The following is a 14,370-nucleotide window of genomic DNA, read 5'->3' on the forward strand; positions in this document are numbered from 1 at the left end:
TGCGTTCATGTTCCTCTGGTGATTTAAGTGGAGTGAAGGACTCGTCTCGACATCTGGGGCTCAATGATGCGATTCGCTTCAGTCTGTACCTGGGAGACGAGTAATTTATTTACTATGTATGTTCGTGACGCGTGTCCGACCGTTACTTCAGCGAAACTTTCACCACGAAAACCCGACTCCTTCTGGCCACAAAAAACAAATAAAAGACAGTAATATGAAGCACAGACAGGGCTCCTCTCGCCTCTTTTATTTGTCGTTTAAAAGGAAGTTTTCATGCACTCCAGGAGACTCACTCTGTCCGTTTCCCCCCCTCTCTCACTCACACACACACACACACACACACACACACACACAACACAGAGCGAACTTTGTGGCAAAAGTTCCCTCACGCTCATCTTGTTTATTAGTTTTCACTCTCGGTCACTGCGGCGACACACACGCAGCGGCGCGCCTCACTTCTTCACGATCTGGATGACGTCCTCGTGCTCCATCACGTGCGTGAGGCCCACCCTCTGCGGACTGTACTTGGTGCTCGTCCCCTGAAAGCGTGCGCGCACACAGAGTAAGGGAAGGGCAGCGACAGCACGTGGGACAGGATCCTTCTCTCTCTCACACACACACACACACACACACACACACACACGCACAGAACTCACCCAGACGAGTGCGTACTTGAACTGGCTCGCAAGTGATCTGTGAATTCGATGACACTGGAAGACAAAAAGAAAAACGAACTGAAATCATGTTTCCGAGAGCCGAACAGACGTGCCCTGTTACGGACATTTATGACATTAAGTTCACAAGATCTTCTCTGGACATGTGACATGTACTTTGTACTTTGATTGTACTAGTGTGGGGATACTGTCAATGCTTCACTTTACCTAAAAGAAAAGAAAAAAGTGCCACGTTTACACATTATTGCTAAGATTTACCACTGAATGTACTATTTCCGCTGTATTTTATACATTAATCTAACCTTCTCATTGGTTGAAAATGACAGTGTGCTGGTTCCATAGTCCAACCAGCACCACTCGAACTTGACCAGTTTACGGTCACCGTTTCCATGGTAACGGTACACGGCACTAGAAAACTGCCAGACTGACAGTACTGAGGGTAAATGTTCTCATAGACACTACAGCATTTTTCCATTGCGTAAGGGATGAGTGTGTCCCCATCCTTATTCACCTGGACAGTCATGAGCACACCGCTGATGCGCCAGTATGTTTGGTGGATGAATTAACAAAGAAGCGGGACTGGAAAACGTACCACGTGCTCCACGGTGGCTCCTCTCCTCATGATTATGGCATCTCCAAAATCCGGTCGCTCTGAAAGCCAGAAAGACTGCATTATTTATGCAAATGTAAAAATCTACATTGAGCCATCAGGTGACACTGGGCGGGGAAGACTGACCTCCTCTCTTCTTGGTGTAGATGCAGATCAATGCCAGGTACTCCCACAACTTCTCCAGAAGGTAGTCAAGGTTCAGGTCCATGCCACAACTGTAAAATTAAAAAAAAAAAAAAAAGTGCGCTTCAGTGATGCACGGCTGCTCAACCCTAGTTCAAACCCAGACTCCATTTGGTTACGCTCACTCACCTGATGACCACGCTGTGGGATTTCCGGGCCAAGCGATCCACCTCCTCCATGGAGATCTGGTCCACTTTGTTGTACACCTGCAAAGAACAGTAACTCATCCCACAGTCCACGCTCCACGTGTGCAAATAGTTCCCCTCAGTCGAGGTGAAGAAGGCTGGTGCTCCGTGTACAAGAGGCTTTCCTTTCTCATGAGCTCATACAGCCCGATCTCCTGCAACGCCTCTTTCCAGTACACCATAAATACTATATCAATACTAAATACTTATTTAATTATACTAATATTGAAATAACGCAGCTTTTGGAAAGTGCATTATCGCGCAAAACATCGATCCACGCGTGTGCATGTGTTTATGGCTTCTACTTACATACAAACACGGCATGTAAACTCTGTTTCCGACGATGACGTCGATGAACTCGTCAGGCGTGCAGTCCTCTCTGAACAAAACCTCCGCATTGAAGATTTCGCAGAAATGTCAAGGTTAACATCCCGCACATGGTGCGATGTTTCAATTTCCACACATATCCCTGTGCTAAAGCCTGGAGCACAAAGCTGCTATTGGCACGGTGTGCATCATGGGAATTCACCGGTGGGGCCTTGGGAAAGGATACTATATTCGTGCAGAATGAGCTGCACCAGTTTCTCGGAACAGTGCGTGAGGGGCACTGTCGAGTTGTAGGAAAGTCCACCGCATTTCTTGGGCTGCAACACAAAAAACGTGGAAGTCTGAAAAAGCTGAAGTGGACAGAATGCCAACAGTGTTTCAGAACATAAAGTGGGCGTCACACTGGATCGCGCATCATTTATACCGTAACGTCTGTTAAATTCTACTCACCTTGAAGTAAATGTTTGGTTTCAACCGGTTAAGTCGGATCCCTACGGATTCCAGCTCCTTCTCCAGAAGCGCCCTTTATGATGAATGCAATTAGAAAACGGGACACACACACACACACACACACACACACACACACAGAGAGCGTACTGATCCTGAAAGAATGTGTACGAGTTACAGCAGCACGCGTACGCCAACATAGCAGCAGAGGTAACTGACTTAAAAAAGCACAACGTTTATACAACTACAGGAGTGCAAAAAGCGTGCAAATCGCACATAGTTCGCGCAGCTTGGTGCCAGCAAGACAGTAAGAGGTGTGTCGAATTCAGAAAACGTCTACACGCAGATGGAGCCCAATGTAAAGGTCACCTCTGAACGTCGCCTTTCGTAGCATCCAGCATCATGATGACCACGTCTGCGGTTCTGGCCACGGCGATGACCTGCCTTCCTCGACCCTTCCCTGCAGGGGATGAGCAGCACAGCACTCAGGAGTCACAGCGCAGCCTCATGTAGGACGGCGATTTGTAACGAAAACAAGGATTACGAGAATTACAGTGAGGAACATTATAGGGAAGCGATTCAACGGAAATAAATATACTGCCGCAAAAAACATCGGCTGAAGCCAGGACAACGGCTCTCGTACCTTGGGCGGCGCCTTCAATGATTCCAGGCAAGTCTAGAAGCTGGATGTTGGCACCTTTGTACTAGAAGTAACCAGACACAGCATTAAATTACCCACAACACAGTAGAGAGACGCCCGCAGGCATGGCCTAATTTACTCCAAATTATGTACCGTAGACCGCGGACCCCACTACAGGTTTATCGTCTCCAGTCTGACATCAATTTTTGTCTTTCGCTCCTTTGCTGGCAGCTGGCCAACTGATTATTATTAAGTAGATTGTCAACGAGGCTATTTGCTCACTTTTGTTCCGATTATTTTACTCGTGCTTATCGCCGTAATACATACTGTCTCCTGTAAGTTTTTAAGTGACGGTCACGGTTAAAGACATCATGAAGCGGCGAAAGGAAAGGAGCCGGTACCTCAATAACTCCGGGGATGCAGGTGAGTGTGGTGAACTCGTAGGACGCCGCCTCGCTCTCCGTCGACGTCATCAGGCTCAAGAAGGTAGACTGAACGGAAGGGGGCGGCACGAGGACACACGCAACGGGAAGCCGACGTGAACGCAAACCCAAAGAGACACACGCGCACTGAGTAACAAGCGCGGGCTTACAACCAAAGGTGCAAATTTAAGCCCCGTGAGCGGGACTGTTAATAAAGGTTGGAAAAAGGCGGCTCGGCATGCAGGCGGGACCCATTTCCGGCACCTCGCCGCTCACCTTGCCCACAGACGGGAAGCCAATGAGCGCAACCCGGGCGTCTCCGGACTTCATGACATCGAATCCCTCTCCTTTGGCCCCGGCCGATTTTGACGGCTCCAGCAGCTGGGCTCTGTACTTGGCAAGTTTAGCCTTCAGCAAACCCAGGTGGTACTCGGTGGCTACAGGCAAGGAAAACACGTACAGGCAGAGTAACACCGTGAGGGACGGACACACACACACACACACACACACACACACACACACACACACACACACACACACACACACACACACAGAGCTTCACCGCCTTGGCCCCCGGCTCCAGTGAACTGGTCCCTGGAAAGTCTTGTGCAAACATTTTTACTGAGGAGCACTGACAGACATGTTCACGTTGGAGAGATCAAGTAGTAAACAAAAACACTACTTTTTCAAACCGGCGATTCTGCAAAACTTGCCGGAAGGAAGCGCTGGCTGGGCATCTCTCTGCGCGCACACACACACTCCTACCTTTGTTTTTCTGGGTTCGTGAGATTTCCTTCTCGATTTCTGCTATCTTCTCTAAGATCCCCATCTTCAGTGGAAAACGGGCTGTGTTAAAAGCAGCGTTTCGATCAGATTTTGGGGGAAAATGAAGCACTTTCCAGTTAGCCGACCTAGCAGCAGCAGCAAGTTGCCGGCAAACTAACAGCAAAAGCACATCGGTAAACCAGTCACATGCCGCCACACAATATCACTTCGCACAAATGGCAGTTTTTACATTGAACAAAACACTTTACCTGAATCGCATGCGACGCGAAAAGAAAGAAAAGATCACTTCTGTTAGCGACTCAACTCAGCAGCACGCAGCAAATGACATCATTAAGCGGAAGCGAGTCCCACGCGCAACCGGTCCCGGCGGAAACAAGTACTGAGAACATACGTCGTTCCGGAGTACAACTACTGTAGTATTATTTAAAAACGACCGTTGACTGTTACATTTCGGATTGGTTCACCAGGAAACCGAAACTTGCTAAAGTCCGTGCACCGATCTTGCTTTCCGCTGTTTTTTTTTCTCCCCTCTTTTCCTTTAATTAGAGACAACTGGGTCTTATTTAATCCCGTCCCACAATGCACTTAGAAACATGGCCGCTTCCAGAGAATCGGACGCGTCGCCGCATCACGGCGAGTTCGCGGCGCTTGGGAGCGTCCCCGCCAGAGGACAGGAGGCCCCGGGTCAGCAGCAGAAGAAGCCGTGCAGGGCTTGTACGGACTTCAGGTCCTGGATGAAGATGCAGAAGGAGAAGCAGCAGCAGCAGCAGCAGCAGCAGGTGAGCGCAGCGCAGCGCAGCGCCGGCCGGGGCGGCGGTGACACTGACTGACTGACTGACAGCTGCCGAACACGGGCGGGACACCGCCGCCGGTGAGCGATGAACGGAACGGTGACTGTGTGGAGCGACTGGGCCTGTGCACCCCGACCAGGTGGGTCGTGACCCAGAGGCCCGCGAGCGGCCGCCGCCGGAGTGTCCCCTGGACCGGGAGGAGCTGGGCAGGAGCACGTGGTCCTTCCTGCACACGATGGCGGCGTATTACCCCGACAGCCCCACGGAGCGGCAGCAGCAGGACATGAGGCAGTTCATCGGCCTCTTCTCCAAGGTCTTCCCCTGCGAGGAGTGCGCGGAGGACCTGAGATCGAGGTCGAGTCCCACGTGAAAACCGTCTTGTTGTTGTTGTTGTTGTTTTTTGGTGCGCGTGCCGTGAAGCACGACGCACTCGGTGGCACGCACACACACCACCAGCCAGTCACGTGCTGCCCCAGTGTGTGTGTGAGTGACAGAGGGAGAGTGTGTTCTGCTGGTGTGTGGATGAGGCGCCCCCTGTAGGCGGTGTACAGTACGAGCAGAGTAAATCACCCTGGTGCTGATGACACCGCGCAGTGTGTGTGTTGGGGGGGGGCGGGGCTCATACACCGCTCTCCAGGCACAATTAGCGACTTCCAGTCACCAGCCTAACAGCAGGTCTTGGGACTGTGTGAGGAAACCGGAGCCAACTCACGCAGCCGCTGCCAGTGGGAGCGCACAGACTGAGCGGGCATCGAACCCACGTCCTCGGCGATTCCTCACTCTCGTCTCTCGTCCTCGCGCCCCCCCCCGCAGGTTGCGAACCAACGAGCCGGACGTGAGCAGTCAACACAACCTGTCGCAGTGGCTGTGCCGCCTCCACAACGCCATCAACGGGCGCCTGGGAAAAGCCGAGTTCGACTGTTCCAGGGTGGACGAGCGCTGGAGGGACGGCTGGAAGGACGGCTCGTGCGACTGACGGACGGACGGACGAGCCGCGCGACACACACATCTCTGCTGCGCTTGGCGGTGGGACAGTTTCGTACCTGAAGGGGCCCGTCGATGACGTCACGGGCCCGAGAACACCGACGGCCGCGATGTGTGTGATCATGCGGAAAAGTGTGTGTGTGTGTGTGTGTGTGTGTGTGTGTCATAAAAGAAAACGTACCTCAGTCTGAGGTGGAAGTACTGCACGTGTACGCTGTTGTCTCCTTTTTTTCAGTCGTGCTCTTTCACTCCTTATTCCGTATTGTAAAAATGCTCTTTCTTTCTCCTCCTGGAACATAAAAGCACATTTTCTTTCGACTTGATCTTCATCTGTGGAATTTACACACTAACACACTCTCCTGGGGGCTACACACGGCACTGTGTCATTACACACGCCTCTTCCAAGTCTCGCGTCTTTATTTCTTCATTGCGAGACGACCTACCGCCAAGGGGAGATTGATACACTGATTTACCCCTTTACACAGCCCGGTAACTTTTCCGAGCAAGTACTTTACGCTTCGTCCCCCGAGGGCGAGGCCACAGCTGCAACCACCGCGCCCCCTGCTGTTCGCCCCCCTCCTGCTCGAGCGTGCTTCCCACGAGGGGAGGACCCTCCATCTGAGACGGGTTCGAACCCCACGCTTCGCACCCCAACACAGCCTTAGCCTCGGATTTCTGCGCAGGAGCAGAGGGGCGCGCGGCGTGGGCGCGCGCAGTCGTTGGGCGGGGGCGCGCTCACTGTGCACGCGCACGGTGGGTGTTCACCTCGGCTGGGGAGGCTCGGCAGCGGCGCGAGAAGCAGTGTGTGTCGGGGACGGTGTCAGCGTGTCAGTCGCCGTCCGTGTGTGTATCGGCGTGTGTGTGTCGGTGCGAACGTGTGCCCGATGGACGCGGGAGCGACGCGCTCGGCGGCTACGCCTACGGGCTCCTTCGGGGCCGGGCGCGCTGGCGGTGCCTTCGACCCGGTCTCCTTCATCCGACAGCCGCAGACCATCCTCCGGGTGCTGGCCTGGGTGAGACGCGCTCTTTTTATAATCATAATCATAATCATAATAAAATCATCAAAGCGCCGCACACAAACAAAGGAAGCGGCGCCCTGCGATGACGGAGCATTACACCGTTTAAAATGCAACATTTACCATAGTAACGTCCTCTATTTCCATGGAGAAATTTTCATTGTACCGTTTTTCACCGTAACACCATCATTCATTTCCATGGCAACACTAATGTTATTTGTTTCGCTTCTCCCCCTTTCATCTCCGCCGCTCGGCTCGTCTCGTGTCCTCACGTGTAAACGTACATTGTTTTACCCGCTTTCTGTACATTTCCCGAAACATCCCTGTTCGTACATAATTCAGCCACTTTCTCATTTTCCTCTCCAGTTGCGTCGCGTCTCTCCCTCACTTTTATTGCGCACGATTTCGCTCGTTTTTGTCTCCTGCCAGGTCTTTGAATATTTCCTTTTTCATGTTCTAATCATTTTTCGGCCTTGAAATTCTCTCATCCGTCGTTTTGCTTTAAACTCGATCAGCTGGTGCCGAACTTTAGAAAATATAATAAACCAGAGTATTTCGCCTTCACCGCGCCGCAAATGATATGTACAGTAATAATATTCCGGTATCATAACATCTGGTCACACCGTAGGGGGCACGAGGGCTCGGCATCATATGCGGCCCGTCATATGACCCGTGAGGTGGCTTCCACCCACATCTCGGATCTCACATGGTCACTCGGAGGGGACAACCAATTAATCAATTGATTAGCCTGTGAGCCCGGCACGCGCCATTCATGCATACAGTATATTCCCACTGGCGAAATGCGCCAGAAAATATAGATGTGCACCGTTTAAATATACATACACACACAATATGTTGTGTAATAGAAAAAAAAAGGAAATATCAAAGCAAAGCATGAAGTAATAGACGTATTTAAAGCGTGGAGCGTTAATCGGACCGGTCACGTGACGAGACAAGCCCCTTGTTTGGCCACAGCAGCCCTGGTACTGTAGGGAAGCTGAGTTACGTTTACATTAACATTTGCTTTTATTCATTTAGCAGATGCTTTTCTCCAAAGCGACGTACATCTCGGAGAAAATACAATTTGTTCATTAGTTAGGAGAAAGAGACATAGTTGCACACATGTGATTCTAAGTAAACCTAGTTTGTTTCCTTCCACTTTATGCACGATGTTCATGGCACCAGTAGGTGTGTAAAACTCAGGATAGACTAATCCTGATCACCTTCATACAAAGAATTTTTCATTTTTTAAAGGTACACAAACATTTACGTACAATGCCGGAGTAGCGGCTGTGTAAAGGCTGATCCGGCCATGATCATAAGTCACGGTGTCTGAACATTTACACCATGAGCAGTTGCACCGAGAGTTTACCGAGAGCCCCGAAAGCCTGGGGTCACTCGATCGGGCGGTTGCCTCCCAAACACTCCCCGACACCCCCACCCCGTCCCGGGTTCAGGAGAGGACGCACCCTGGTTCTCTTCCCTCATTTCCCACTTATTCCATTTCTCCTGCTGCCAGATAAGATGTGTTTGCCCATGAATGTGGCACAGGCCTCATATCCAGTGGGCTCACGGACGGCTCTGTGCTCGCTGCCTCTTCCCATGCTGGGGACCCGGCTTGTGGCCCACATCTCTCTGGTATACGGTCATTTTACCCATATTGGTCTCCCATGTCGGTCGGATCGATATAAAAATTAACGTCCTCAGTGTTAATGCTCAAATACATTGTATACATTGATGTAGGCTGTTCACCTTTTATCTTTATTCTGCTTTTTATGCCTTCTGTATCATCACTTAACAATGGTTTTCATTGGCTGGCTGTAGTGCTGCTACTGGAAGGAGTGTGAGGAAGCCCCACCCCCTTCTTGCAACCCCCTCCCCCTCCAAGGGCAAGATCTATCTCTCTAGTGATGCACAAATGGAAAGGCCTGTCATGGTGTTTCGCTGCACTACAAAGGATTAGCTGCTAGCGCTGATTTCCCATGATGCACTGCTGCAGAAAGTACGGGAGGTCTCCGGCTACCTAAGATAAGCTGGCGCAGGACCAGGCTCTGGGATTCAGAGCGATCGAGTCCCCGCTCGCTGGCATGCACCTTCCTAATGTCTCTCATTGCGTGTGCTGTGTTACATCTCAGCTGGACGCTCGACCGCCAGCATCACGGTCTGGTCTCTGTAATTCGCTTGTTGTCATGGCAACAGCTCGATGTTTATCATCATACCAACGACTTCATAAAGTCAGGAGAAGACTGGACGAAGCAGTGACGTTTGCAATGCAATCTCTTAAACAAATCTCAGCTCTTTCCCTCCTGATCCAACCCTACTTCTCCGCATCCTGTACTGAATGTCTGCTGTTTCCATGGCAACCAAAATTCCAGCTCTTCACAAACTCCACGGGAAAAAAGCCGTTTTAACAGTAATTCCCCTCAACTTGTAAACTTCAAAAGTCAGTGGAGAATATGAGCTATAGTACTTATACTATATATCTCACACTCGATATAAACAGCGAGTGAATATGTTGCAGCTCGAGATGAGCGAGCAGGTTACACTGGTCTGTGAGATATAACAGTGAGCAGCTACATTTGGGATCCCTAAATTTTTCAGGAGTGTGAATAACACCAAGGCACAAAGTGAAGCTAAGAGCAACCAGCTAAACCCCCAAGGGCTGTAAACGTGCGCACGCACACACGCAAACACACGCACACACACGCACGCACACACCTACGTGCAAGAAGTGGGAGGCCCATGCAGACCTGTGACCGCGCTCCGCCTCCAGGCGCCATGTCCGTGCTCTTGGTGCTGCGGGGCACGAGAAACCATCTGAACACATCCCCCCAACGTGGGTTATTAAGAACAGCATTTATGCACTCTCAGTACGTACCGTGGTCCTGCCGCCAGCACCGCCCTCCAGTCGTGCGCATCCTGTGCTCTCTTTTAGTGAAGGGATCTGCGAAAAGTGAAAGCAATGAGGGTCGCGCTCAAATGAGCTCTCCAGGTTTTTCCCCCCTTCCACACACTTCACGCTGCCGGATGCAAACCGGAGCATTTCTGGATGCATTTTCCGGAAAGGTACAACAGCAGGGCCTCTTTTGGGACCTTTCCCCGCAGATCCAGTTTCTTTACCGTCTGAGTTCTGACCCCACAGTCCTGTCTCCCTCCTCACAGATCTTCTCCATGGTGGTGTTTGGCTCCATTGTCAACGAGGGCTACGTCAACAACGGGAGCGAACGTCTGCACTGCATCTTCAACAAGAACTACGACGCCTGCAACTACGGAATCGCCGTGGGAGTCATCGCCTTCCTGGCCAGCATCTTCTTCTTCGCCCTGGACGTTTATTTCCCGCAGATTAGCAGCGTGAAGGACAGGAAGAGGGCCGTGCTCGTGGAGATTGCTTTCTCAGGTGAGTTTTCCTACCTGAGGTTCCTTGTCAGCAGAAACAGGCCCAGGGTTCGAAGAGCTGAGGACGGATTCCTTAAAACGACACCAAATCCTGCCCACTTATGTAGCCAGTCAAGATATATCAAGCTTCTGAAAACATCAGACCTAGACTTCAAAAGTCCAACCTTGAATAGTGCTGTAATCACTACGCCACCTGCTGCCTCACTGCAGATAAATTCCACACTATATCCATGGATTTATAGTATTTCTGGTAACAGCAGCGGTAAATTCCGGTTCAGATGCATCAAACCGATAAGCTCTTTACTCACAGTGACTCTGCTTTCTGGTACCTTGTGGCAGGATGTTCAGAAGACTCAGCAGCCATCTATTATCTCAGTTACCTCAGTCTTGCAGGAAAACAAAATGCAGGTTTTGAGAGCAGCTGTACCGCGGTACTCTCAGGCCCCAGTCGGTGCGCGCTAAACCCAGCTCTCCTCGACCCCACAGTCTTTTCACATATGCGTTGCGCAATAATCGGACTCGACCACATACTCGGTCTTACTGTTTCTACTGAAGGCGTTTGCTAATCGGTTCTTTCTTTGGCGATGTAGTGCCTCCGGGAACATTACACAAGAACTGTAAAGGTGGTTGAGGGTCGTGTGGGTCGAGCGAGTGCGCTAAGGGTCAGAAGAGATCCTTCCCGTGTAGACCTGTTTAAAGAGACAGACGGTGCTGAGGAACGTCTCTGCTAGAGGACTGACGGGAACACGGTATGAAGCAAATGTGCTCTGAGAAGGTTGGTTCTTCCTTCCCCTCACCAGGCCTTTGGACGTTCCTCTGGTTTGTCGGCTTCTGCTTCCTGGCCAATCAGTGGCAGCGCACTTCGCCCAAGGAACTGCCGCTGGCACAGGGTGCAGATGCAGCACGGGCTGCCATAGCCTTCTCCTTCTTCTCCATCATCACCTGGGTGAGTAGTGGAGTGCTGGTACCCCTGGGAGAGGGGTTCCCCTTGGCTCACACTCGGGTCCCATGTCAATCTTCAAACGAGCCACAGCCAGCTGAGGGAAATCTGCACTTTTCCGGCAGCACAGAGATATACAACTGTAAAAACACACGGCAGTTAATGTAGTCAAACGGACAGTACCTTTGTCCCACTTGTGCTCAATTTGTGAAAACCATCTTTTCTCGTTTGCAGGCTTATCTTTGTCTTTTAGCCTTGGACAGATTTAGAAACATGGGCTTTTTGGAGGACACACAGAGGCTGGTCCCCAAGCAGTGTGTCGCTGGTGCTCCAGTGTAAAGCCTGGCGGGACCTAACCCTAACATTAACCCCGTCGGGCCCAGTCTGCCGCACCGAGATCGGTTCGAACTAACCGCCCGTCTCAGAACGGACACTCCGTGGTAAAACATTGACATAAACGGGTACGGCTGGAATCGCAATGTGCTTAGAGAGCGATCTGTGCGGCACCGGAGCCCCACCCCGGTAAATAATTCAACAACCTTCTCCGCAGACAATTAGGACCACATTTTTTTTCCAGACCGCAGGGAAAAAACGCAGAGAAAAGAGGAGCGGCTGCTCCCGCCCGACGGAACCGGCTCATTTCACATCCTGTCCTTTCCATTAATCTGTCTGACAGGCGTAACCCGTTAAATTATTGCGCACAAATGCGCTGTTGCTGGATGGTCACATTCGGTCAGATATGTTAACCCATTAGCGTTGCGCTAACAGCTATCCGCGCAGCTCACTCTAACCACTCGCGCTCGGGGAGGTGCGCCCTCTTCCCGCTCACTAACCCTATTAATCCCGTCCAAGGCTGGTCTGACCGTGAGGGCCGTCCAGCGGTACCTGCTCGGCACGGACATGAGCCTCTTCGCCACGGACCACCTGGACAGCAAGCCCGAGCCCCAGCCCCACCCGGGCAACGGCGCCGTGGAGGCCCCGGACATCTACAAGACCCCCCCCTTCACCACCAACACCACCACCACCACCACCATCACTAACCCGGAGAACACCCCCAGGGACTACCAGGTGCCCACCTACTAGCAAAGCCCTTCCCCCAGCCACAGAAAAAGCCGGGAGGAAACGCGTCCGTGACACGTGTGCTGTGTGTGAGCGAGGCGCCGTTCCAGCTGTGGATGTCTGTTGTCGGGGACGTGCCGCGTTTCCCTTCTGTTATTTCAGTTCTTCTCAACACAAAGGCAGAACATCTACTCTTTAAGGGCATGGAAATGCAAATGAATACATAAAGCGATTGCAACGAGTGTTTTTGTGGCACCGCTCATTCCCGGCAGCAACAGGTCCTGCAGCTCTGTGTGTGTGTGTGTGTGTGTGTGTGTGTGTGTGTGTATATGGATCGCTACCGTCCAGGCTGCCAGAGGTGGTCATTCTCTCTGGATTGTCCCGCATCCTCCACTCTGACACGGGCGACACACAGCCCCCCATCCCATCCTCACTCTCACACACACACACACACACACACACACACACACACACACACACACACACACACAAAGCAGGCCGTCTCAACACACTGGGCCTGCTCACTGCTCGCTTTCGCCTGTCAGCAAAACAAAAGGGGCCAAGATTAATATTTCATCCAGCAAACAAACATTCGCTGGGCACGTGCCAGATTTCCGTTGTCTCATGAGAAGCTGGCAGGGTGTTCCAGCGTCGGGGTCTGTGTGCGGAGACTAAATTTGGTGCAGCTCCCAACATAGTATTATGCTGATCAGAACTGCCAAATATGAAATTTTGTTTCGGTAAATAGATATCGCAGTGTCATATAAACATCTTTACTGTCTCTAGATAAATATATTATTTTATTTCCTATACTCAAGGTGATGATTTGAACACATCTATGAAGCGCAACACGTGGGTCACGTGTTCCATTGCAAAAAAAAATACACCATTGATATGTGCAAAATATACATACATATATATATACATATAAATATATTGTTGAAAGTTGCCGAGGTCTGTGATGTTCTGGGGCTGAACTGTAACCAGTAGACGAGCGTCGCTTCTCTCCATCGTGTGTGCCACACACCCGCTGCCGACGCCCCCGGCGAAGCCGGGCTGCTCCTCCTCCACAGAAGCACATTGAAGGTGTTCGGGTGTTTGGGAACGGAACGAAACGTGCAGAGCAAAGGCTTCCAGCAGGTGGCGCTGTGCAGGTGGGACCGCTGCGTCTGCTGTTGCCGAGAGGGTCGCCGGCAGCACGTCACCAATCCCTTGGCCTTCGGTGCCGAGATCGGGCATCGCCTCCCCCGAGCTCTACGAAGCGACCGGGTGTCCAGCGGTGTCCATCATTCATCGTCTTCATTCTGGACAGCGGAGAGACACGTCCAAATCGGAGAAAAATACCGATCACTCCGCAGACCGCCGGTGTACAGTAAACACATCAGTAAATTCATAATTGATTATTTTAGACCAGTTTAGACCAAAATGTCCATGCTGAGCATTGTGTTCTTCTGGTAGAGTAACTGATGAAACGTGTCTCCTCCACACAGGAGCCTTAACCAGGTGAGACTGTCCTCGGCAACATGTCAATGTGCTGTTTATGTTACGCTGTTTGTCCTCTGCTGTCTCCTCCAGTAAAATGGGTCTTGAACCAGTTTTGCGCGCCGTTTTCTCATTCTTTCATCACTTTTTGTTCAGGTTTAACGGGCTGTTCCGCTGCTCGCAGAAGAGAGGGCAAACGGGTCTGTCGCCCTGCAGCGTCCTCGTTTCTCTCGAGATGAAAGTGAAGCATGTGGCTTTTTAAAGAGGGCTCCAAACAGCACTTAAAAATCACGATCACCATTATTTCTTCACCAACGGTGATATTGTGTACGTCGACGCGTCTTTATTTTCAGCATGTTTTACATGAGACAAGGCCCTGAGAGTCTCCTTTATCCGGCGGGAGCTACAGAAAACGTGAATCTGGGCAA

At 51.3% G+C, this 14,370-nt stretch overlaps 3 protein-coding genes across 3 annotated transcripts; 2 read left to right on the plus strand and 1 right to left on the minus strand.

Moving 5' to 3' along the window:
* Nucleotides 1-221: 221 nt before the first annotated feature.
* Nucleotides 222-4,634, minus strand: drg2 (developmentally regulated GTP binding protein 2). Its single transcript, XM_018764530.2, has 14 exons — nt 4,523-4,634; nt 4,254-4,334; nt 3,765-3,925; nt 3,468-3,557; nt 3,070-3,130; nt 2,796-2,886; nt 2,430-2,502; nt 2,206-2,296; nt 1,962-2,059; nt 1,597-1,673; nt 1,411-1,499; nt 1,267-1,325; nt 657-710; nt 222-539 (listed from the first exon to the last, which is right to left on the minus strand). The coding sequence occupies exons 2-14, from the start codon at nt 4,315-4,317 to the stop codon at nt 453-455; spliced, it is 1,095 nt and encodes a 364-aa protein (XP_018620046.1). The 5' UTR covers nt 4,318-4,334; nt 4,523-4,634; the 3' UTR covers nt 222-452.
* Nucleotides 4,635-4,774: 140 nt separating this feature from the next.
* On the plus strand, nt 4,775-6,403 carry gfer (growth factor, augmenter of liver regeneration (ERV1 homolog, S. cerevisiae)). Its single transcript, XM_029254046.1, has 3 exons — nt 4,775-5,053; nt 5,205-5,419; nt 5,879-6,403. Exons 1-3 carry the CDS (start codon nt 4,868-4,870, stop codon nt 6,039-6,041), a joined length of 564 nt encoding a protein of 187 aa, XP_029109879.1. The 5' UTR covers nt 4,775-4,867; the 3' UTR covers nt 6,042-6,403.
* Nucleotides 6,404-6,812: 409 nt separating this feature from the next.
* syngr3a (synaptogyrin 3a) lies at nt 6,813-12,550 on the plus strand. The gene is made up of 4 exons (XM_018764370.2): nt 6,813-7,062; nt 10,228-10,462; nt 11,262-11,407; nt 12,254-12,550. The coding sequence occupies exons 1-4, from the start codon at nt 6,934-6,936 to the stop codon at nt 12,482-12,484; spliced, it is 741 nt and encodes a 246-aa protein (XP_018619886.2). The 5' UTR covers nt 6,813-6,933; the 3' UTR covers nt 12,485-12,550.
* Nucleotides 12,551-14,370: the final 1,820 nt, after the last annotated feature.

The sequence above is a fragment of the Scleropages formosus genome, chromosome 8, assembly GCF_900964775.1.
Source record: "Scleropages formosus chromosome 8, fSclFor1.1, whole genome shotgun sequence".
In the NCBI taxonomy this organism is placed as follows: Eukaryota; Metazoa; Chordata; class Actinopteri; order Osteoglossiformes; family Osteoglossidae; genus Scleropages; species Scleropages formosus.